This window comes from Plectropomus leopardus, chromosome 11 (assembly GCF_026936395.1).
Source record: "Plectropomus leopardus strain MGB_pleo_1.0 chromosome 11, ASM2693639v1, whole genome shotgun sequence".
NCBI classification, from domain to species: Eukaryota; Metazoa; Chordata; class Actinopteri; order Perciformes; family Serranidae; genus Plectropomus; species Plectropomus leopardus.
Genome location: NC_142186.1, coordinates 32,927,266 through 32,946,837, shown reverse-complemented (window position 1 = coordinate 32,946,837; position 19,572 = coordinate 32,927,266). Strand labels below are relative to the sequence as shown.

Here is a 19,572-nt window from a genome sequence, read left to right as displayed (position 1 = left end):
GGAGGAGTGTTGAGAGTGAGAGCCATGCCAGAAAATAGTCTTGGAAAAGATAACTTCTATCTGGGATGGATTAGATTTGGGTGGAAGGTGTTTTTATTTTGGTACCGGGGGAACCTGTCTTGATTCTGCTGCATTTTAGATTTCGGATCAACGTTTTCTCCGCTGCATTTTCTTCCTCTGCCTCAAAACTCAATATCAGCTCTCGAGATAACATTCACTGCCTTTATCAGTTTGTATTGTGACGGCAAAAACTTCCAAGTTGCCTTTTTTCTATTATTGGATTAAAAAAAAAAAAAAAGCGTCACATAGAATTTATAGACTCAAAAAAACACCTGAGAGGATTCGTGTGGGGAATACTAATGTACTTTACCCTCTGATTCTCATTCAGAGAGTCTAAAAATTAATAAATATATTGCAGCATGATGTGATCTGGTACTAAGGATGCCCAGCAAACCTAAAAATCACTTGATTGGTTCTTGATTGAGTGTGTTGATACAGTAAGATTAAAGCACGGATACTCAACTTGCTTTGCTTGGGGGCCACTTTTGCAGGTGGACAGGAGGTCAGGGGCCATTCGCAGTAGAGCCATGCATGTTTCTGGGAATTTTAGGTCATTTATAGGATTTTAGGACATTTATGAGATTTTAGGACATTTCTTGGATTTAGGGACTTTCCTGGGATTTTAGGATGTTTCTAGGTTTTTAGGTAGTCCTTGTATTGTAGGATATTTCTTGGAATTTTAGGACATTTGTAGGATCTTAGGATATTTTTCAGGATTTTAGAACATTTCTTTCTGGGATTTAAGGATTCCAGGACATTTCCAAGAGTATAGGACATTTTAGGATTTTAGGACATTAGGGGCTTAGCTGGGACCTCTGTCAGGGGATACAGGTGATCCTTTATACAGGTGAGCACTTTGATAAACAAGCTCCATTTGATGCTGTTTTTTTTTTTTTAATTTGTCTCTTGCACTTTTGTGTACTAAATTTTCCAAATGAACTCCTGGTTTGAATCCCTATATTTTTATTGTGACTGAGAAAATGGATGGGGGTCCAGATTTGGCCCACAGGCCGTCGGTTGAGTATCACTGGGTTAAATCAGCCGTTTAGGATGTGCCATGAGGCTCCTGTGAGTGCAGCGTCATGTTGACCGGAGATAGATCTTGTCAGCTGTATCAGCAGCTGAGATCAGAGAAAAGGCAACAAGCATCCTCATCAGAGGCAATCAGCGCTGGAAATGTGCTCCTGATTTTCTGCCAGTCTTGATTTTTAACTCTGCATGGACGTGGGTCAACATGAGCCGTCCTCACACCGTCTGCCCGAAGCCCACAAAGGGTCCAATCAGCCCCCGGGCCACGTGATAATAGAATCAATTACCTTTAGAGTTTAATGTGAGGCGAAAAGTGAAGCTGCCCAATTAATTTGATTTCTTCTCCCTCGTCGTATCAATAGCCTTTAGATAGCACAGAGAGAGCCCAGCCACCCTGCTTTAATTAGTGTTTTTCAACTTGCTCCGACTACCAGCTGAGCTTGGATGACTGAGTTAAGACAGCTTTATGGTTTCAGCAAAGTTTTCCTTATGGAGAAACACAAAATTAGTCCCTGAACTCTCTATTTGACTCCATATAAGCTTTAATGTAATGGGAAAGTGTGTGTAGATCCGAGCTGTTTCTACACACAGTGTTATATTTATAGCACCCAGAAAAGTTTCTTTTCCAAGAGAGCAGAGCAGATATATGTTTTTGAGATGTCTTGTTTTTCATGCTGGAGAAGTGCACCTAAAGGAGCAATAAATAAACACAAAGCAAACATAAGCCTGGAGTTGGTAATGTTGTGGATGAACATAACAATAAATGAGGATGATGCTATGAGTAAGCGACCAGAGGAACAAAACATTTCAGCTGTTGAAGGATAGAGCTGGTGGTATTCCATATTTCTGTTGTTGTCAACAAATCCAAAGGAAAGACAAAAACTAATTAGTTAATTTCTGAATAATTTCTAACTTCCCTGCCTTCTTTTTGGCACTCAGCGTCATCAGACTCACAGGATGTAGACTGTGGGTATAAAGCTCGTCACTGGCCGCCTATCGCAGACAGTTTTGTTTTTACCTAAGACTAATCTCTCATAGCCAGACTCTCCAAACTTCCTTTAAATGCTTTGCAACAACTTAGCTAGCTACTTACATGCAAAACAGGGGTGCAGCGACACATCAATCTGGATCAATATATTGATACAACAAGTAGAATTCCCAATGAAATGTGAACAGAGGTGGAGGATCTAAATTTGTCCTCCTGTACAGGTGATAAAATGATAACAAGGTACACACAGCAAAAATAGTGCAGGCACTGGCAGGTATTAGGGGAATGCTGCTTTCAGAATTTCTAGTAAAGGTGGTGCATCAGTCTGGATCGATAAATTGATCTATGAGTTTAATTATCAACGATCCTGTATCATTGATACAGAGTGAAAACATTTATACACGTCATAATCAATAAGATCCGCTTCTGTGTTTAAATTTCCATGGCACGTCTGTGTCACCATTTCCATCCAAGTGCACCTCATTCCTAAACTTTTAAACAGTAGTAGCAGTTCTTGCAGGCAGATAACGTCAAGAAGCCAAGAAGAAGTAAGGACAAGTTGTCAAATACTGCAGCTTCTGCTGTGATTTCAGCATAAGATATTGATGCCACACTGATTAGATTTTGGTGTCCATAAGGTCAAAGGTCTAGCTGAGAGCACGGCTGGGCAGACCTGTTCATGGCGTTATTACATACGATAACAGCATGATACGAGAATGGACGGCGGCCGAACAGAGCATTTGTGTCCACATGATATGCAGCTGGACGGTGTCAGGTTGAACTGTGGCGGTAATGACGTAATATAAGGACCAAAAAGGACCCTAAAGCGTGGATGCGAGAGGCGGTGGATGAATCCAACAAACCCAGAGACGCAGGTCTCTGTGACAACTGTGGATGAGAACGTGTTGGACATTTACTGATGTCGTTTCACAGGCCCCTGAATTGAATCATTTGAAATCACACCGTGGCAGACTTTATGATTTTAGCAAACGTCATAATGTGATCAAACTTGTTTACACCCCTGAGGCTGAAATTTTAATATTTCAAGTTCTGGTTTCTTTTGCTGGGATTTAGCCATTTCAGTACTGAGCCATTTAAATTGCAAGGGCACCGTTGCTGCTTCATAGGTTAAGTGTAGCCCAAAACTATTTTTATTTATTTAAAGAAATACATACAGCACAGTGTTTTTTGTCCATAGTTCAGAATCATGATGTGTTGAACCAGACCTGTGTCCAGTGCTGGGACAGCAAGTCTGCCTATGCAAGACTACACTCAGTCTAAATCCTTTTAGTTCCTAAAGAAGATGTAATTCTACACAAAAGAGTCACAAACATGTAGTTCCAATGTTAAATAGCCCCAGTAATCTCCTAAGGAGACAGCTGGGCACTGTAATTTTTGGCAAATGTTCTCAAACAGGGATAAACAGTGCATGTGTTCAGGGCTACTTTCAGCAGCAGGTTAATACACATTTGGTGCGGTGGTGCAAGTTTACAGCAGCAGAGCAGCATGTGTGGGATTTATTCACGATAAACAGCGCTCGAGCTCTTCGCATTGAAGAAACATGTCACCCAGTGCTACAGTGTGGCTCCTTGATGTGTTTTTAATTTAATTTTGGACAACAAAGGAGCTCTCTGACACAGAGGGATCTGCTACAAAAAGCTTTGGATGCACACAAAAAACGATGCTTGTTAGTGAGATCAATTCATTGTTGGTTTTGTTCTTTTCACAGGTTTTGCTGTCTTTAAAAACACATAGAATATCCCCAGCTGTATACTTTAAAGGCTACTGTGAAATGCCCTATTTTTGAACCAAGCTTTGCTGTGTTTTATGATCAAAACAATTGTATTTTTGATGTATGATAATATATAATTATAAGACTAGCTCTAATGTACCACCGTCCTGTTCCAGCGCTGTTTGCAGAATCTCTACTGCAATTAGAAAGAGAGGATAAAGGGAGACTTTGCCAGAGAGTTGTGTACAGACAAATAAGTTTTATTGATGTTTGTGGCAGTTCCTGCTGGTTGCCAATAGTTTGATAAATGCCACAGATTACTCCCAGCTCCTGTAAATTGGCTTTCAGACACTTCCCTTTGATCACCAATAATCTCCGCTGTTGCACGTTGTGTAGGCATTGCCTAATCAGTCCTCCCACACCGCTGAAGCATTCAGACTGTTTTTTTTTTTTTTTTTTTACCAAGAATTGACCCAAAAGTAGCGCAAAACAAGGTGACACATTATTTTTTATTGAACATGGCATATTTCTGTTGCACTCACACATGCTCTGCTGTGAAATGCCAGCAGCTTTTCAACACATTTTACATCAAGGTCCGTATTAGAGGAGTCTGTGAATTTACTGTGTCATCCTTGAAGATGCATTATATGCTTTTTCCTCAGATGACAAGCTAAAGTAAAGTGTCTCAGTCTTTCTTTAGCATTACAGGCTTTGGAAGTGTTTGACTAATTGATGCTTGCTTAAAATGGATTAGTGTTGCGAAGGCACACAAGAGTTTCAAATGGTATCGTGAAGTGTAACTGGAAGATGTTTCAGAGCCTGTACAAGAAGGCCCTGTTTTATTTTTTAATAATCCATAACCTTGATTCAATGTCTCATTTTGTCCTGAGCATTACTGCAATTTCCAACCGTAAAGTAGAACTAAATTGGCCATATAAACCTGAGCAAAATGGCTTGATTTCTTTTAAAAACACAAGAAGACTGCAATGAGCAACAAAGGAGAAAATGACTAGAAAATTTCCTGAAAATTAGAAAAAGAAAGAAAGAAAGAAAGAAAAAAAGACGTAGTTGAAAATAGGACGTTGACCTGGAAAGTGCTTTAAAAATTATAATAATTTTGTAACATAATTTATAATAATAGAATTATAAACAGAATTTTCCCCTAGCTTGTCTTCTTTTTCCCTAGACATTTTTCTCTAGCTTTTAGCTTTTTTAGCTTTCCCCATGTTTTTTTTTTTTTTTTTAAATGCCCAGGGTTCAAAGGTTTAAATGTTGTGAAAGTCGTATGAAAGTAAAACAAGGAAAGTAATGGTGCTCAAGGTTCAAAGGGTTAACCATTTAAAGACGGACATTCGGCTGCTGGAGATCATTGTTTGCATGATCCTGTGATTGAAAAAAATAAATAATATGCCTTCCAAACCTGCTGGGTTTTTTTAATACCAAAAAACAAAACAAAAAAAATTGTTTTCCCTTGATAAGTGCCCAAAAATGTTTCAAGAAAACAAATAAAAACACGCCTTCCCAACCCAATAGACATTAAAATAAATACAAAATACAGCCATGTACGGTTGCATTATTAAAAACACGGGTCCGTTCTTTGTACTTAAAATATTATTTGACAAGCCTCACCCGTTTTGCACCACCACCTTCTGTCATAAATAACGAACAGTCCTTAAATTATATTTAAATATTCAGGTCTAATCCTGTTCTAAATTCATTAATTTTTGAAATTATATATATTTTAAAAAGCTAATATATTGTAATGAAAATGAACTAATAAGGAGAACTGGAGGTTTTTCAGAGAACGTATGGCCTTTAAAATGTGTTTTAATGTCATGGAAAAATCAGTAATAATGATGAATAATGAATGATGAGTCTATAACAATGCCTCTGCACTCTGCTCATCAAAATGAGCATATCTCAAAAATGAAATAATGTACATAGTACAAATAAGTTATAGAGTGTTAAGAAATATTTAGTTTATATTTCTGCATTTAGAAATCTTTCCGATCAGTATGTGCTGTTTTAATGTCTGATTTCTGTATGTTTTTTTCTTCACAATTGCAACTTAGTTATTATGGTTATTGACTTACATAACCTTTTAGCTTAGGTTGTGCAGATTTTAGTGTTTAAATTTTAAGATACTCCAAGAAATGACATCACAATAAGCAAAAATACCAATGTTTGCACTGGCGGACCATTTTAATTGGAGAGTTCAAAGGGTTAAGAACTAATCTCTTTGCTGTTTCTCTGAGCAGTATCTTGATTGTGCAGTTCCCTGCAGAGGTTTTTTACTGGATGCCACACTGTCCCTCTTGGAGTTACATCTAAAGCTTGAAGGTTTATTGTTTCGCATGTTTCAATTTGTAATTTGAGCCTGTTCTTTGTTTCCCAGGTCCATGGGGGAGATGCATGGGCAGCGACTGTGGCCCAGGTGGCAGCCAAAGCCGGGCAGTCTGGTGTGCCCATGTGGACGGCTGGACGACGCTTCACACCAACTGTGACCAGGGCCAGCGTCCCTCCAACCAGAGGAACTGTTTCCGTGTGTGTGACTGGCACAAGGACCTTTATGACTGGAAACTGGGTGCCTGGAATGAGTGCGTGCCAGTTTCCGCAAGGACCTTTGGGGCCCCGCGGCCGTTCACATGCAGCGGAGGCGAAGAGGGCATTCAGACCCGGGAGGTGGGCTGCATACTCAAATCAGACGGCTCTCCAGCAGAGGATGCCATCTGTGAGTACTTTGAGCCCAAGCCTCGCCTGGAGCAGGCGTGTTTGATCCCTTGCCCTCAGGATTGTGTGGTTTCCGAGTACTCGCCATGGACGTCCTGCTCCAAAACGTGCGGAACAGGCCTCAGGAACAGGGTCCGTAGCGTCCTGGTTCCTCCGCTTTTTGGAGGCATGCTTTGTCCAAACCTAACGGAGTTCCAGTCTTGTAAACCGGGGCCTTGCACGGGTCCAGAGGGCATGTACAGTCTCAGGGTTGGACCGTGGAGCCCCTGCATCCTCCCGCAGACTCGAGCGGCACGCCAAGTCAAGCGCAGGAAAGGTAAAGGCCAGGGGCTGCGGGAGAGAGCCGGGGTCAAAGATCCAGAGACCAGGGAGCTCATCCAGAAGAAAAGAACCAGGAATCGCCTGAACCGGCAAGAGAGTCCATTCTGGGACATCCAGGTGGGCTACCAGACTCGGGACGTGACCTGCATACACAGGAACGGGAGCACTGTGGGACGCCAGTGAGTGGCAGCATTTTTATGTTAATGTGACAGTGAAGTTAATATGTTTTTTTTCCCCTTCTGGATTATTATATGGCCCTTCAATTTTATTGCTGGGGAAATGATGAAAGATAAATCAGAATCATAGCTCAGTGTAACTCAAATCAGTTTAATTTCTTTCCAAAATATGGGGAAAAGGCAGTGAGCAGCTTAAGAAGAAATTACCCAAAAATGAACAAGAAATTAGTTTTTGAAATTAAGACAATTGCCTGAAAATTAGCAGGAAAAAAAACACACAGACAAACAAGTTAAAAAAAACACATATTAGCTGAATTTATTTCAAAAATATGGGAAGAGAGCAATAAGAAACTCTAGAGGAAATGACCCAAAAATGAACAAGAAATTAGTTTTTGAAATTAAGACAATTGCCTGAAAATTAGCAGGAAAAAAAACACACAGCCAAACAAGTTAAAAAAACACATATTAGCTGAATTTATTTCAAAAATATTGGAAGAGAGCAATAAGAAACTTTAGAGGAAATGACCCAAAAATGAACAAGAAATTAGTAAAAAAAAAATAAATAAATAAATAAAAGAAAATTACCTGAAAATTAAAAAAAAAAAAAAAAGAAAAACAAAGAAACAAGGACTTGACCTGAGGAATATTTTCTGCTTCGAAATATTTATATATTTTAATCACTACTATTATTTACTATTTCTTTATTATTATTATTATTATTAGTAGTAGTAGTAGTAGTAGTAGTGAAGTAGTAGTAGTGGTAGTAGTAGTAGTAGTAGTAGTAGTAGTGAAATAGTCGTAGTAGTAGTAGTATTATTAGTAATGATAATAAGAATACAATTCTGGAACGTAATTTAGAATATGCAATTATGGCAATTGTTATATAGTTTTATGTGTAATAATTTTCCCTAATTAAAAAAAAATCTAAATCTACTTATTTCTTTTCTTTTTTCTTAGATATCAAACCAATAGAAATCAAACCAATCGGCTCTGGCCTTAGAGGTTTAAATACAAAAAGCAGCACAAGAAAACTGATGTCGCTTCAAAGGGTTACATTTTGATTTTTGTTTCACTTTGAAAAAATCCCTAAACTTTCCTGTCGCAGAGGTAATGTATCGAGTAAACTGCTCCAAATATTTCCACCTGCCTTTGACGTTAGGTGCACTGATCCTAACTCAGTATATCTCTAACATAATGCCAAATTTGTCCTCCTGAAAGTTTTTCTTCGCCCTGTCAGCAGCTGACACATATCAGAGGATGTTTATCGTCTGTGTGTTTGTCACCGCCGAGCTGTCAGAGCAATGAGGCACAACTCGGCACAGTGTATCTGATGTCAACATCCGAAGGTGGAAATGGCAAAGCAGCGCATTTCGTGACACGAGATCAATCTTAGCCACGACTTTGTTTGGCACTTTTCAAAATGAGGCAATTTTCGGAGTTTTGTGCTCTGGATTTGAATGGATGTGCGATCCATTCATCCGAGGAAGTGAACAGATCAAGATGGTTTCCGGTAAAATGTTTTACTTACTAAGCCATGAAGTCAAATTGGTAGAGTGAGTTTTTTAAAGTAAACATTAATATGGGCTTTAGTTTTCTGTGTTTTGAGGTTACAACTTCTTTGGAAGTTAAATGATCAGTTCACTAAAGTGCCATTTTAAAAAAGGTTTTGAGGTTTTCTCATGAACCAAGCAGATATCAGTTTGATGTGTCTGGGTTTTGAGGTGGAGGTTCTCAAAATCTGAACTTTGTGCATGGCCTCATAAAGTTAGGTGTTAGTGGGACAAAAGGGTATTTTTAAGTCATTTACGAGTCATAGTTGTAAGGCAAAACGGCAAATATATCAGAGATGTTCCTGATAAATAGTTCCTCTGATTTATTAACAGAAGTTTGAGCTTCTAGAACACTAGAAGAAAATAAATCATTCAGAAAACAGTCAAGATTGAGCACAGTTTAATAGATAAGCTTAAGTACTGTATAAAATATAAATTATTGTATATATATTTCAAATCATTATGGATACATTATTTGTCCCTGTGGAGAAATTGGTTTGCAGCAACAATCAATTTATATATCGACATAACAAAAAGATCACATCAGTAGACAAAACACACAAGACTTTAAAGCAAATAAGGTGCAACGTGAAACCAAGAACAAGAACATTTTTCAATAACCAAACAGTACTTTAGTGCTGCTGAAATGTGTGGCGCTTTGCATTGTGCATGATAAAATTTCAAATGAGATTAGAATAGATTTAGATTTATTTCTAACACGCAAAATAAAACAAAAAATAGATAGATAGATAGTTCATTTTCTGAACAGTTCACCGAATTAGGCCTTCAGTTGACACATCTGTCTAAAATTCATGTTCTTACTATAATGATTTCCACTGTTTATAGTTTTGGTGAACTCTCGCCTCTACGTTATTATTGCTACGAGCGCCAAAGTCACCACTGACTGAAAATAAGAAACATCAAATGGCTCTCAGTGCCTTCTTATTTCTCAGCCTAAGATACACATCAAACATTTCACTTCCAAGAAATGAATCTGCAGCAGCTGAGAACACCACATCGACGTAAACCCTTACAGGAGGTTTTCAGAAACAAAAGTCCGACAAGGACTGATTAACTGGTGATGTAACTGACCTCATGTATCCTAGAAGGATTGGAGAGGCATCCTGTATCAAGAAAGTTTGAAATCTGGTCATATTTTTGGGCGGCAGTAGCTTACTTGGTCCAGTCCCCATCTGGACCCAGTATGGAGCATGGACTGGTAGCTGGAGAGGTGCCAGTTCTCCTCCTGGGCACTGCCGAGGTGCCCTCAAGCAAGGCACCAAAGCTGTGCATGTGGGTGTATTTCAGGTCTGTGTGTAAATGACCACAGAGTATAAACTTGAATTTCCCCTTGGGGATTAATGAAGTATATACAATTTGAAAAGATCAATTGAAAATTCAATTCAATCCAATTTAATCCAATTCAAAAATTTAAAACCACCTTCCCACTGGTTGGAGACACATTCTTCCAAGATTTTGAAAAAGGTAACATGCATCCATAATCACCCTCCTCGTAGGTATAATTACACCTGTGAGTTTGGGAGCAGCTATGCACGGTTGGTTTTTTTTCCTGCTTCCTGTTGTAATTGCTGCTGAAGTGACACAGAAATTAGACTGAAATTAGTGTTCCAGCAGTTTGATCGAAGCCACAGGGCGAAAGTTGCTCCAGCAATTTTAACACATTTGTTATTGTGGTTTCTACTGTTCATCTGATTTGTGTGGACGGGAGATCAGCCGTCTGTGTGCTGGAGAACCAGCTGTGCACGTGTTTGTGTTAGTGTATGGAGAGTTTGCCACCGCGCTGAACTGTTGGTGTCGTAACTAAAGTGTTTGTCATTCTTCCCTCTAATGTTCTTGGCAGCTACCAGCCAGCTTTGCTTGCATTACCGCCACCCTTTGCAGGATGATGCAATCAGATGCATGTCGTCTAGTTTGACTTTTAAATTTGAGCCTAAACTAGGATTTGTTGACTATTTGAGTTTTCTGAATTGGGCTGTTTTTTGCTATCAAGGCTCATTTGCAGAGAAGTTGGAGGCCTCCCAATATAATACTATCACGATACTAACAACTCAATTCACCCCTCAGTGTTCACAAAAAGCTTTCAAATCTATAGCGCCTGTCTACTTTTTAGACCGTTATTAGTTGACGGCTATATTAAACAAAACAAAAAAAAATAAATGGTAATCAGTGAATTCTGCTTCAATATTTATTCCTGTTACTCGTGCTAACCCTCTGATGTCTACATTAGACGACTGTAAGGTACTCAGTGATTCTTCTTAAGAGCTTTTTTTTGTGGCTCCATCATCTCTTTTTCTGTTCCTCGACTGACAGTAACTGAAAATGTCATTGGCGTTCCCAAGAAACATGGATTTGGGGCTTTCACGAAGTCCTCTGATCTCCAAGAAAGAATCAGTGACAATGTCAGTGGAGCAAGCCGAATCTGTCACATGCCACTGTACTCCGAGATGTGATCAATTATGTACTGAATCTGTTCATTAATGCTTTGTTGGCGCAGAGCTCACAGTAGTGACTGAGATCAAATATTTCAAAGGAACCGTGAAAACAACTCACATGCCCTTAGGAGCATAAATATTAATCCTTGACTTGTTTATTTCTTGTCCTGAAATATTCATAGTTGTTTTTGCCACTTTTGGAAAAAAAAGTGGAACAAACTTCCCAGAGAAGCAGTCGTATCCTTCGCCAGACGCGCGCTGAACATCTTGCTCGCTTCATTTCCAATTTTGTTTGATGAACATCTGTCATTGGGCCTTAACTTCCTCCGTAGTCCCCGACTCGTCCCAAACAGGCCGCTTCCTCATAACTCAGTCTTCTGCTTGTGTCCTATTAATCAAGCTTGACCTTTTGAATTCTTCTGCTGTGCCACTGAGGGGATCTACCACATTACGTCACTGCATTTAACCCTTTAACATCTGTGCTGCGTTCAGACACTTTTCACAAGCATTTCAACTTCTGAAACCGGAGAAAATTGGTTTGATTTTTTTTTGACAATGTGGGAAAAAACTAGAATTAAGTCAAGAATTTGTCTTGATTGCAGTGATGTGAGACGGGACTGAAGAAATGTCCCGTAAGTTGAGAAAAAAAAAAAGACTTGAAAACAAAAAAAATGACTTGAAAATAGAAAAAAATGGAAACTATATTTATAATTCTAATGATTAAAATATATTACAAAAAATATCAATAAAAATAACAATAATTTCATATATAAATAAATGTATATATTAGCATTTAACTATTTTTCTTTCCTTCTCCTTTTTGTTTTCTTTTTTGCTTATTTGGGTAATTTTCTTGTAACTTTTAAACAATTTCTTGCTATTTTTGGGCATTTCCTGTTAAGTTGCTCGTCACCCAATCAAGCTAGTTTGCTTAGGATTCAAAGGGTTAAACTTAGGGTCCCACATGGTGCTGTCATTTTCTCATCCTTTTTTTTGGCTTCTCCTCTTTTTAATCACTTGACCCACATAGAATTGTGTTTTTAGACCATTTCTGTTGGCTGTTTTGACGAATGCAGTTCATGTAATGAGCGCACACACGCTGGAATATGGAAACTCTCCTGCTGCTTTTATTTCGTATGGAAGCCCTTTGAGTCTGTTGTTGCAAGTTTCTGTGTGTAAAACCTACAGACTTAAAAATGAACATTTTTCAGACATCATCTTACTTATTTAAATAGAGAGTGATTGTGTCCTCATTCTGTCTGAATGACTGAGATGAAGAAATAATGACTTCTTTTTTGCAACTTTGAAAAATCTCCACAAAAAACGCTCGGGCATGCACACAACAAACGGGAGAAAGACTCAAAGGATCCAGCTGCAGCGAAAATGGGTCATTGGCTGCATTAGGGGCTTTTTAAAACACAAGAAGTTCCATCGGAGACAGGAAATCGAGCCTCGGTGCATCACTGTATAAATTCCTCATTGTTTCCCCTCCGATGCAAAATCAGACCAGCACACCAAGTGTGTTTGGCAGAAAAACAAGACTAAGATTTTTCACAGTGTCGCTTCAGTACCACTTCAAAGACTGCAGAGCTGTTTTTAATCTGCAAAGACACAGGAGTTAAAAGAAAGGGGGGAAAAAACACACAGCTCGTGCTCAGCTCATACATTTGCTCATTTATACCAAAAGTCTAAGTTGCTGGAGGTGAAGTGTGGTGGCAACGTCTAAATGAGAGGTTTCTAAATGAAGCAGAGCTGTAATTAGCACTAATAGCTCGTCAGCTGCAACGCCTCAAGGGGAAAGACATCCAGACTGAGCAGCAGAAAGCAGTCGGCTTTAGTTAGAACAAATTTCTAATGATTCGGAAGAGGCCCAAAGAGAGCACGGGTTATTCATTACATCTTAATGCCATTTAGATGATCAAAAGATGAGTGTGAGCGATTGATCAGAGGTAGTTTTGGTTGTCTTTACACTTAAGGATACACACGCCGCCGTGCCACACCACTCCTGTTTTACTCGGGACTGATTATGCGGGCTGTATGCTAATGAGAGCAGCTAATGACAAACTGTGGCAGCAGTCAAGGGCAGAGGCTTTAAAGGGGAGCTATGCACACCACTTGTAGTGTCACATATCTGTTGCTCTGACATATTCAAAGGCCATAAACCGTGGATTTAAGGCATCTTGGCACATTGACATTAAAATGGCAGTGAGAGGTAACTGAAAGATTTAATGTCGCTGTAATGAGGCGTCGGTGAGCTGCACACTGACTCTGTTTTCCATAAATATATTCTGTGACCAGCTGATGCCAGAAAATAACAAACACATAAAAGGATACACCACTGAAGATTTTTTAGGCTTATTTGCTCACTGTTTTTATTTGATTCTGAAGTTAAGATTTGTCATGTAGTATAGGTCAATCTACAGAAAGTCATTTATGAAGAAAAAACTGCTTAATATTTGCTGGTTTCAGCTTCTTAAATATTCACATTTGCTACTTTTTCTGTTTAAATGATCTTCTCTCATCGCAGGAGTTTGTTGGGGTGGTAGATTATTTGTAGATGCCACAAAGCAGTGATGCACAATACTGGATTCTTGCCAATATCCGATATGCCGATATTTTCGGACTACTTTTGTATGGGAGTTCAGAGTTCACTTTCCGTGCAGTTCTGTGTGTATTTTTATGTCTACATCTTATCATGTGCCTCTTTTGCATAAACCTAACCATCCGTGACTTTGGTGCCTAATCCCAACCATCGTGACACATGTAGTCTGCAGATGTGAGCATGGTTGGGTTTACTGCCAAATTCTTAGAAAAGACTTACAACATCTGTAGCGTTGTGTTGTTTTATCAAACCGCACATTTTGTGACCATCTCAAGGCACTCGTGTGTGGTAATGATGCTGTTTAATGAGCATCCTAATTTGCCACAACTGTCAGGTCGATGGATCATATAGATGACATTGCACAGAGCTCACTAACACTAATGAATTTCTGGACAAAAATGAACTAAGTCTTTTGTGTGCATGCACAATGTATAGATCTTTTATTTTTACAACTTCTATGTAATGTTCAAGGACTCAGTTACAAGTACAGGGCATTATTCTCTTGTTCTACGCAAAGCAAACCGTTGTATTTTCACATAAAATATTGCTTTGTGCAGCCTCAGTACTTCTCTTATTCTAACCAAGCCTCCTCTCCCCCCTGCTCCCCTCCTCTTTCTTCTCTCCCAGCTTGTGTGCACCGAGGGACCTGCCGCTCACCATTCAGTCCTGCGTCCTCCCAAAGGACTGCCAGGTGACCGACTGGGCCGAGTGGGGCCCCTGCTCCAAAACCTGCATAGACCCCGAGTCCCCTGTAGGCAATCGCACTCGGAGCAGACAGGTTCTTCAGTTCCCCGTGGGCGAGGGGGCGGAGTGCTCACCGCTGGAGGAGTCGCAGCCGTGTGAACCTCAGGGCGAAGGCGTGCCGCCCTGCGCTACGTGAGTTCCTCCTGATAACGGGGGAGGGAGGCGGGGAGCACAGTGGGAAGTGAACAGGGGATTTTTTGAATTTGAGTGAAAAGAATAGCAGAGTACATGCGCTCATGTTTCACAGGGACACAATTGCATGTTAGGTTGTGATAATATCCTCTTTTGTTTAAGACCGGCTACAGTAGAAAAAACTCTGCAGAATCTGTTTTAAGGCAAAACTACAGTAACTGTCTGATATTCAACCTGGCCGAGGCTGCACACACTTCCTGTTAGTTTCCCTTTACTCGTATTACCAAGCTAATTTATTCTCCTGGGTGGCGTGTGTGTAGGAGGCTGCATATGGAGCTAGATAGGTAGAAGTGCTTGGGCTGGCGCCAGACATAAAGTGGAGACAAATGGAGGGAGGCTGTGAAGATATTTGAGTCCCACAATCTCTTTTTAACACACACAAAGACTCAAACCGGAGGCTCACAGATGGCCTTTATTCCCTCAGTTTTATGCTATATCATCTTTACACTGCTATTGCCAAAAGACTCAGCGCCTCAGACCAAAATGTGTGATTCCAGGTTCACAGTCTTTGTTGTCAAATGACACTTCTTACTGTCTCACCACCTTATTCAAGACATTCTCATCCAAACTCCTCAAATATTGCTGGCTGGTCGGTGCCATTCAAGTCTGCATAAAACATGCATCATCCTGCTTCTGTTATTGATATTCCGGGTGTTAGTGCATTGCATCTTTTTAAAGTATACTCTTTTTGCAAAGTTTCTGCTCATTAGATGCATAGTCTTTTTCAAAATAAACATAGTGTTTGTAAGTATTTACATAAATTTCCTTGTGCAACACTAGGAAACTAAAAGGAGTGAAAGGTCATTAGTCAGTGACGCCGTTCCAGGAGCCAGATTTTGGTGGAAGTTCTGTTGGAGTCAAAGGCACAAGCACAAAAAAATCACTCTATAAGCCATCATGTCTTTGTTGTTTCAATTTTGACTGGAAAATCCTTCCACCAGATTAAAAAACACACATTATGTGATGCTTACTGATGTTTTTATCTAGATTTGCTCATTTGTTTTCCTGCCCTGTTAGTTTGGGTATCTTGATGTAAAGGCCATTTTGAACCAAATGGGTTTTAGATGCAGCAGCTGGATAGAGTCATGATCTGTTTGGAGACCAGAAAAGCCAACATGCATACTTAGATTTTCGTTCAAAATGACGGAAAGCATCAAGTAATTGTTTTTAAATCTCGTTGAATGATTTTTCCATAAAAATTGTAACAACAAAGATATGATGCATTACAGTGCAGTTTGCTGTGCTTGCCTTATTGACTCCAATAAAACTGACACCAAAGTCTGACTCCTGGAACTCCGTCACTAACTCCAGATTGGTAATTTCTCCTGCTAATCTCCTGATTTCATGGTGATATGACTCAAATGGTTGTTCCACAGTTTCCGTGATAAGTCCAGACTGTAGGATATATGTTGTGGAACCTGGCAACCCAACCCAAACAACCCCATCTGACATGCTATGCGTCGCTTGTCAACTTATTTGATGAGTTGGAAATAAAAAGTAGCTGAATTATTATATTCATACCAACTGTGACACAAGCCTTCTAGATTGTAAATATGAAACAAATATCCATCATAATATACAAAAATCTTATGTTACTTGTGTGTTTGAATATCTAGAATGTTTTCAGCTCAAAAGTATTCTTCTGTCAGGTAATTACATGGTTAAACTGGTGGTTAAACAATGGTAATTACAATGGAGCAGGTGGATTTGAAGCATTTGCACATGACACATTGCACAGTAAACTGAAAATTGCAGTTTATCATGTTTTCAGCAAACCAGAAAGACTGAATTGGTTGTATCTATGCAACACATCTCGAGTGCTAAAGTTAGGTCTGCAGGACTGTGAATGTGCTGTACTTTGACACAACGTTACACCCACACAGAAACATGCATGATCTCTTCTCTCTGTAGCTACACCTGGAGAAGCACAGAGTGGAGCGACTGCCGGGTTGACTCGTTGCTAAGCCAACAGGACCGACGGCGCAGCAACCTGACAGGGCTCTGTGGGGGAGGCCTGCAGACCAGGGAAGTTTACTGCGTCCAGGCTAATGCTGAGCTTCTAAAATACCTCAACGACCTCAGAGAAAAAGACAAAGGTAAAAATATATATATATCCTTAACATTAATACCCTGAAGATGCTGCTGTAACTATCTGCAGAGAAAATCTATATTAATTCTTCGAAACCTAGATTGTCCTCACTTTTCTTGTGCCTTTCCCAAGAATTTAAACTTTGAAGCAATGAGCAAATTTGTGACAAGAAAAAACCTCAAAGCAATTAGCTAAAAAAGAGAGAATAATTATAAATGGAAAAAACAACAACCTTTGTTTATAATTATTATAATTATTGCAAATGATTTTTTTAATATGTATTTTATTTTTATTTTAGCACTCTCTCAGGTACTTTCTGTTTGTATAATTTCAGGTAATTTTCTTGTAACTTTTTACTAATTTCTTGAAAATTTTTTGTCAATATCTGTAAATTGCTCATTACCTGCGTTCCATTTTTTTAAAAAGAAATTAAGCAAATTTCAGGTTTCATGGGGTGAACATCTCATTAAAGTTTAGCTCTGGGATGTAAAGTTTATTCTCAGATGCCTTTTTTTTTATTTGCACAAATCTGATAGCAGCCTTATTTTTGCAGTCTGTGTTTTTATTTATTTATTTTTTAATTTTTTATTTTTCTCTGTAACAGCTGGTGTACCAGACATTAGCTGTAGTAAACTATCAACCTTTGACTGTTCCTCTGACTGATTTTTGAAAACCCATGAACTCTGTTGTTTTTCCCTCCAGACGTACTCTGCGTTGCTTCTTTCTCTGAACATTCATTAGCGAAAAAGCTGAGTTTTCTTTCCCTCACAGTGAAACATTATCAACATGTGTGGACCCTTCTTCACCTCAGTTTGTGCCCTCCAGAGCTAATTTGCATCTGTTCGCACCCACTCGCTTCTTTGCATTGACTTAATATGCAATCACACCATCTATAGAATGTGCTTTGTGTTCAGTATGAACTCTCATTCGGATGTAGCATTAGTCTGCACCATATGGACCATTAGCAGTGTTGAAGCCCCTGAAAACTTGGCTTCAGATCTTTTTCTGTATCACTTGTGGTGAGCAATATGTTTTCAGGGCAACAATATGGATTTTCCTTACAGAATATATTTTAACATATGTATTGATTATGTTTTAGAAGGCAATATCATGCAGTTTTTTTCTTCAACCAGCTGCTTGTTGCTGCAGGTGTCATAATGAAGGTTTTGCAGGGTTTGGAACAGCTGTGGACAGTAAAGCTTTCAGACAGTGGGATAGTTAAAGGGATTAGTTTAGATTTTTTTGGAGTGGGGTCGTATAAGGTGCTTGACAGTCATTTTATCACCTACAGTAGATGTCAGTTGGCATGCCCCCAGTTTGGAGAAGCAGACAGAAGTACAGACACGCAATATTAGACTGTATGTAAAGATGGACGACGTGTCTCCACTTACTCCTGCTGTACAAAAATGAAGCCAAAATATCCGAGATGTGGCCACTGCCATCTTGCGCTGGTGACATAATTCAGAGCCAGAGTCTGCACAATAGCGATCTCCGCCATCGAGTTCCCACCCAATCACCTGGACAATCATGAGCACCATCACAGATAGCGAGCACACCAATTGGTGTAGTTACATAGTGTACATAGTTTTCCATCATGCCTCATCCCTTATTTTTAACACTGAATTACTAGTTCTAACCCAACTTATCAGAGTGAATAAACACTTGAACATACCACAACTTGATAAGAACCACCTAAAAAGACAAAAAAAACATATTTGGGAGACATTTATTTGACATTTACTTTGAGTAATTAGCTTGGTTCACTAACATGGAGGGGGCGATGCAGATGTTGTGGCTTCACTTTTGGGGAGCTGTCAGTCCTCCATCTTTATATACAGTCTACGCAAGGAAGCTAAGAAATGTACTGATTTTAGCCGCCTAAAAATATCAGTATCAGTTTAAGTGCACGCTATGTTTTCACTGCTTTATCCAACAGATAGCCATATCTGACCGGGATGCTGTTAACAGCTTCTACGCTCTCTTCAAAGCCACCAGACTGCAGTGACAAAAACTGTAATTTTAGTTTGCTGAACACAGGAGCTGCTGATCTACATCTGTCTCAGTCAGTTTTGTGTTATTTTGTGATTTTGGTGAATCTGTATGAACCCTTTTAACCACCAAAGTGACACAATAACACAAACTAACTTACTAACTAAGCAGCAGTGGACCAGCAGCTCCTGTGTTCAGGGACATAGAATTGCTGTTTTTCTCAATGCAGTCTGGCTTTGAAGGGAGCGATATAACTGATTCAGCAGTGGTCGTTGATGTTTACCATACAGTGGAATGTATTTTTGGATGATTGGTGGGCACACTTTAAACAGACAAAATACCAGGTGGGTATAACCTTTGTATAGCCTCCACTACACCGCTGGGATTCAGATCCGTCCTGGAAATCAGTGTCTGATTGCAACTGAAAGGAATGAAAATATTCAAAATTTATCATAGACTCATACTGATAGTTTTTTTTAAGTGGCATAAATACACTTTGTTGCTGCCGCTGTCCACAGCAGTACATTACAAGTCTACTTCTCCAAACTTTGAGTGTGCATATTGACGTCTACTCCACATAATACACTGACTATGGAAAAGTACCTCATACAGCCCGTCTTTGAATCTGAACTCTCCCTTTAACAAAAAACTTATGTATGAGACATCACAGATTCAGACTCCTAAACCAGTTAAAGAATTCACTGAGACACGCTCTCACTTGCTTCAAAATGCTGCTCTTCAGGTTGAGATAATCATCGAAAATATCTAATCCACTACTTCTATCTGCAGGTTTTTTCCAGCTGTTTGTATTTTACTCTCTTGTTTTTGTCCACTGCTCTCTCCACTGTCCTCTGTGATATTTATGTGATTAGTTTATTCAAGAAATCCCTTTTTGTCAACTGACATTTAGCTGTATT

General features: G+C 39.3%; 1 protein-coding gene across 1 annotated transcript in view; it reads left to right on the top strand.

Annotated features, from left to right (window-relative positions):
• thsd7ab (thrombospondin, type I, domain containing 7Ab) overlaps window positions 1-19,572 on the top strand; it is a 226,585-nt gene that overhangs the window by 64,863 nt on the left and 142,150 nt on the right. Inside the window, exons 2-4 of the mRNA XM_088084662.1 lie at window positions 6,205-7,039; window positions 14,269-14,517; window positions 16,489-16,673. Of these exons, the coding sequence (XP_087940788.1) occupies window positions 6,205-7,039; window positions 14,269-14,517; window positions 16,489-16,673 (1,269 nt within the window). The remainder of the gene's footprint in view (window positions 1-6,204; window positions 7,040-14,268; window positions 14,518-16,488; window positions 16,674-19,572) is intronic.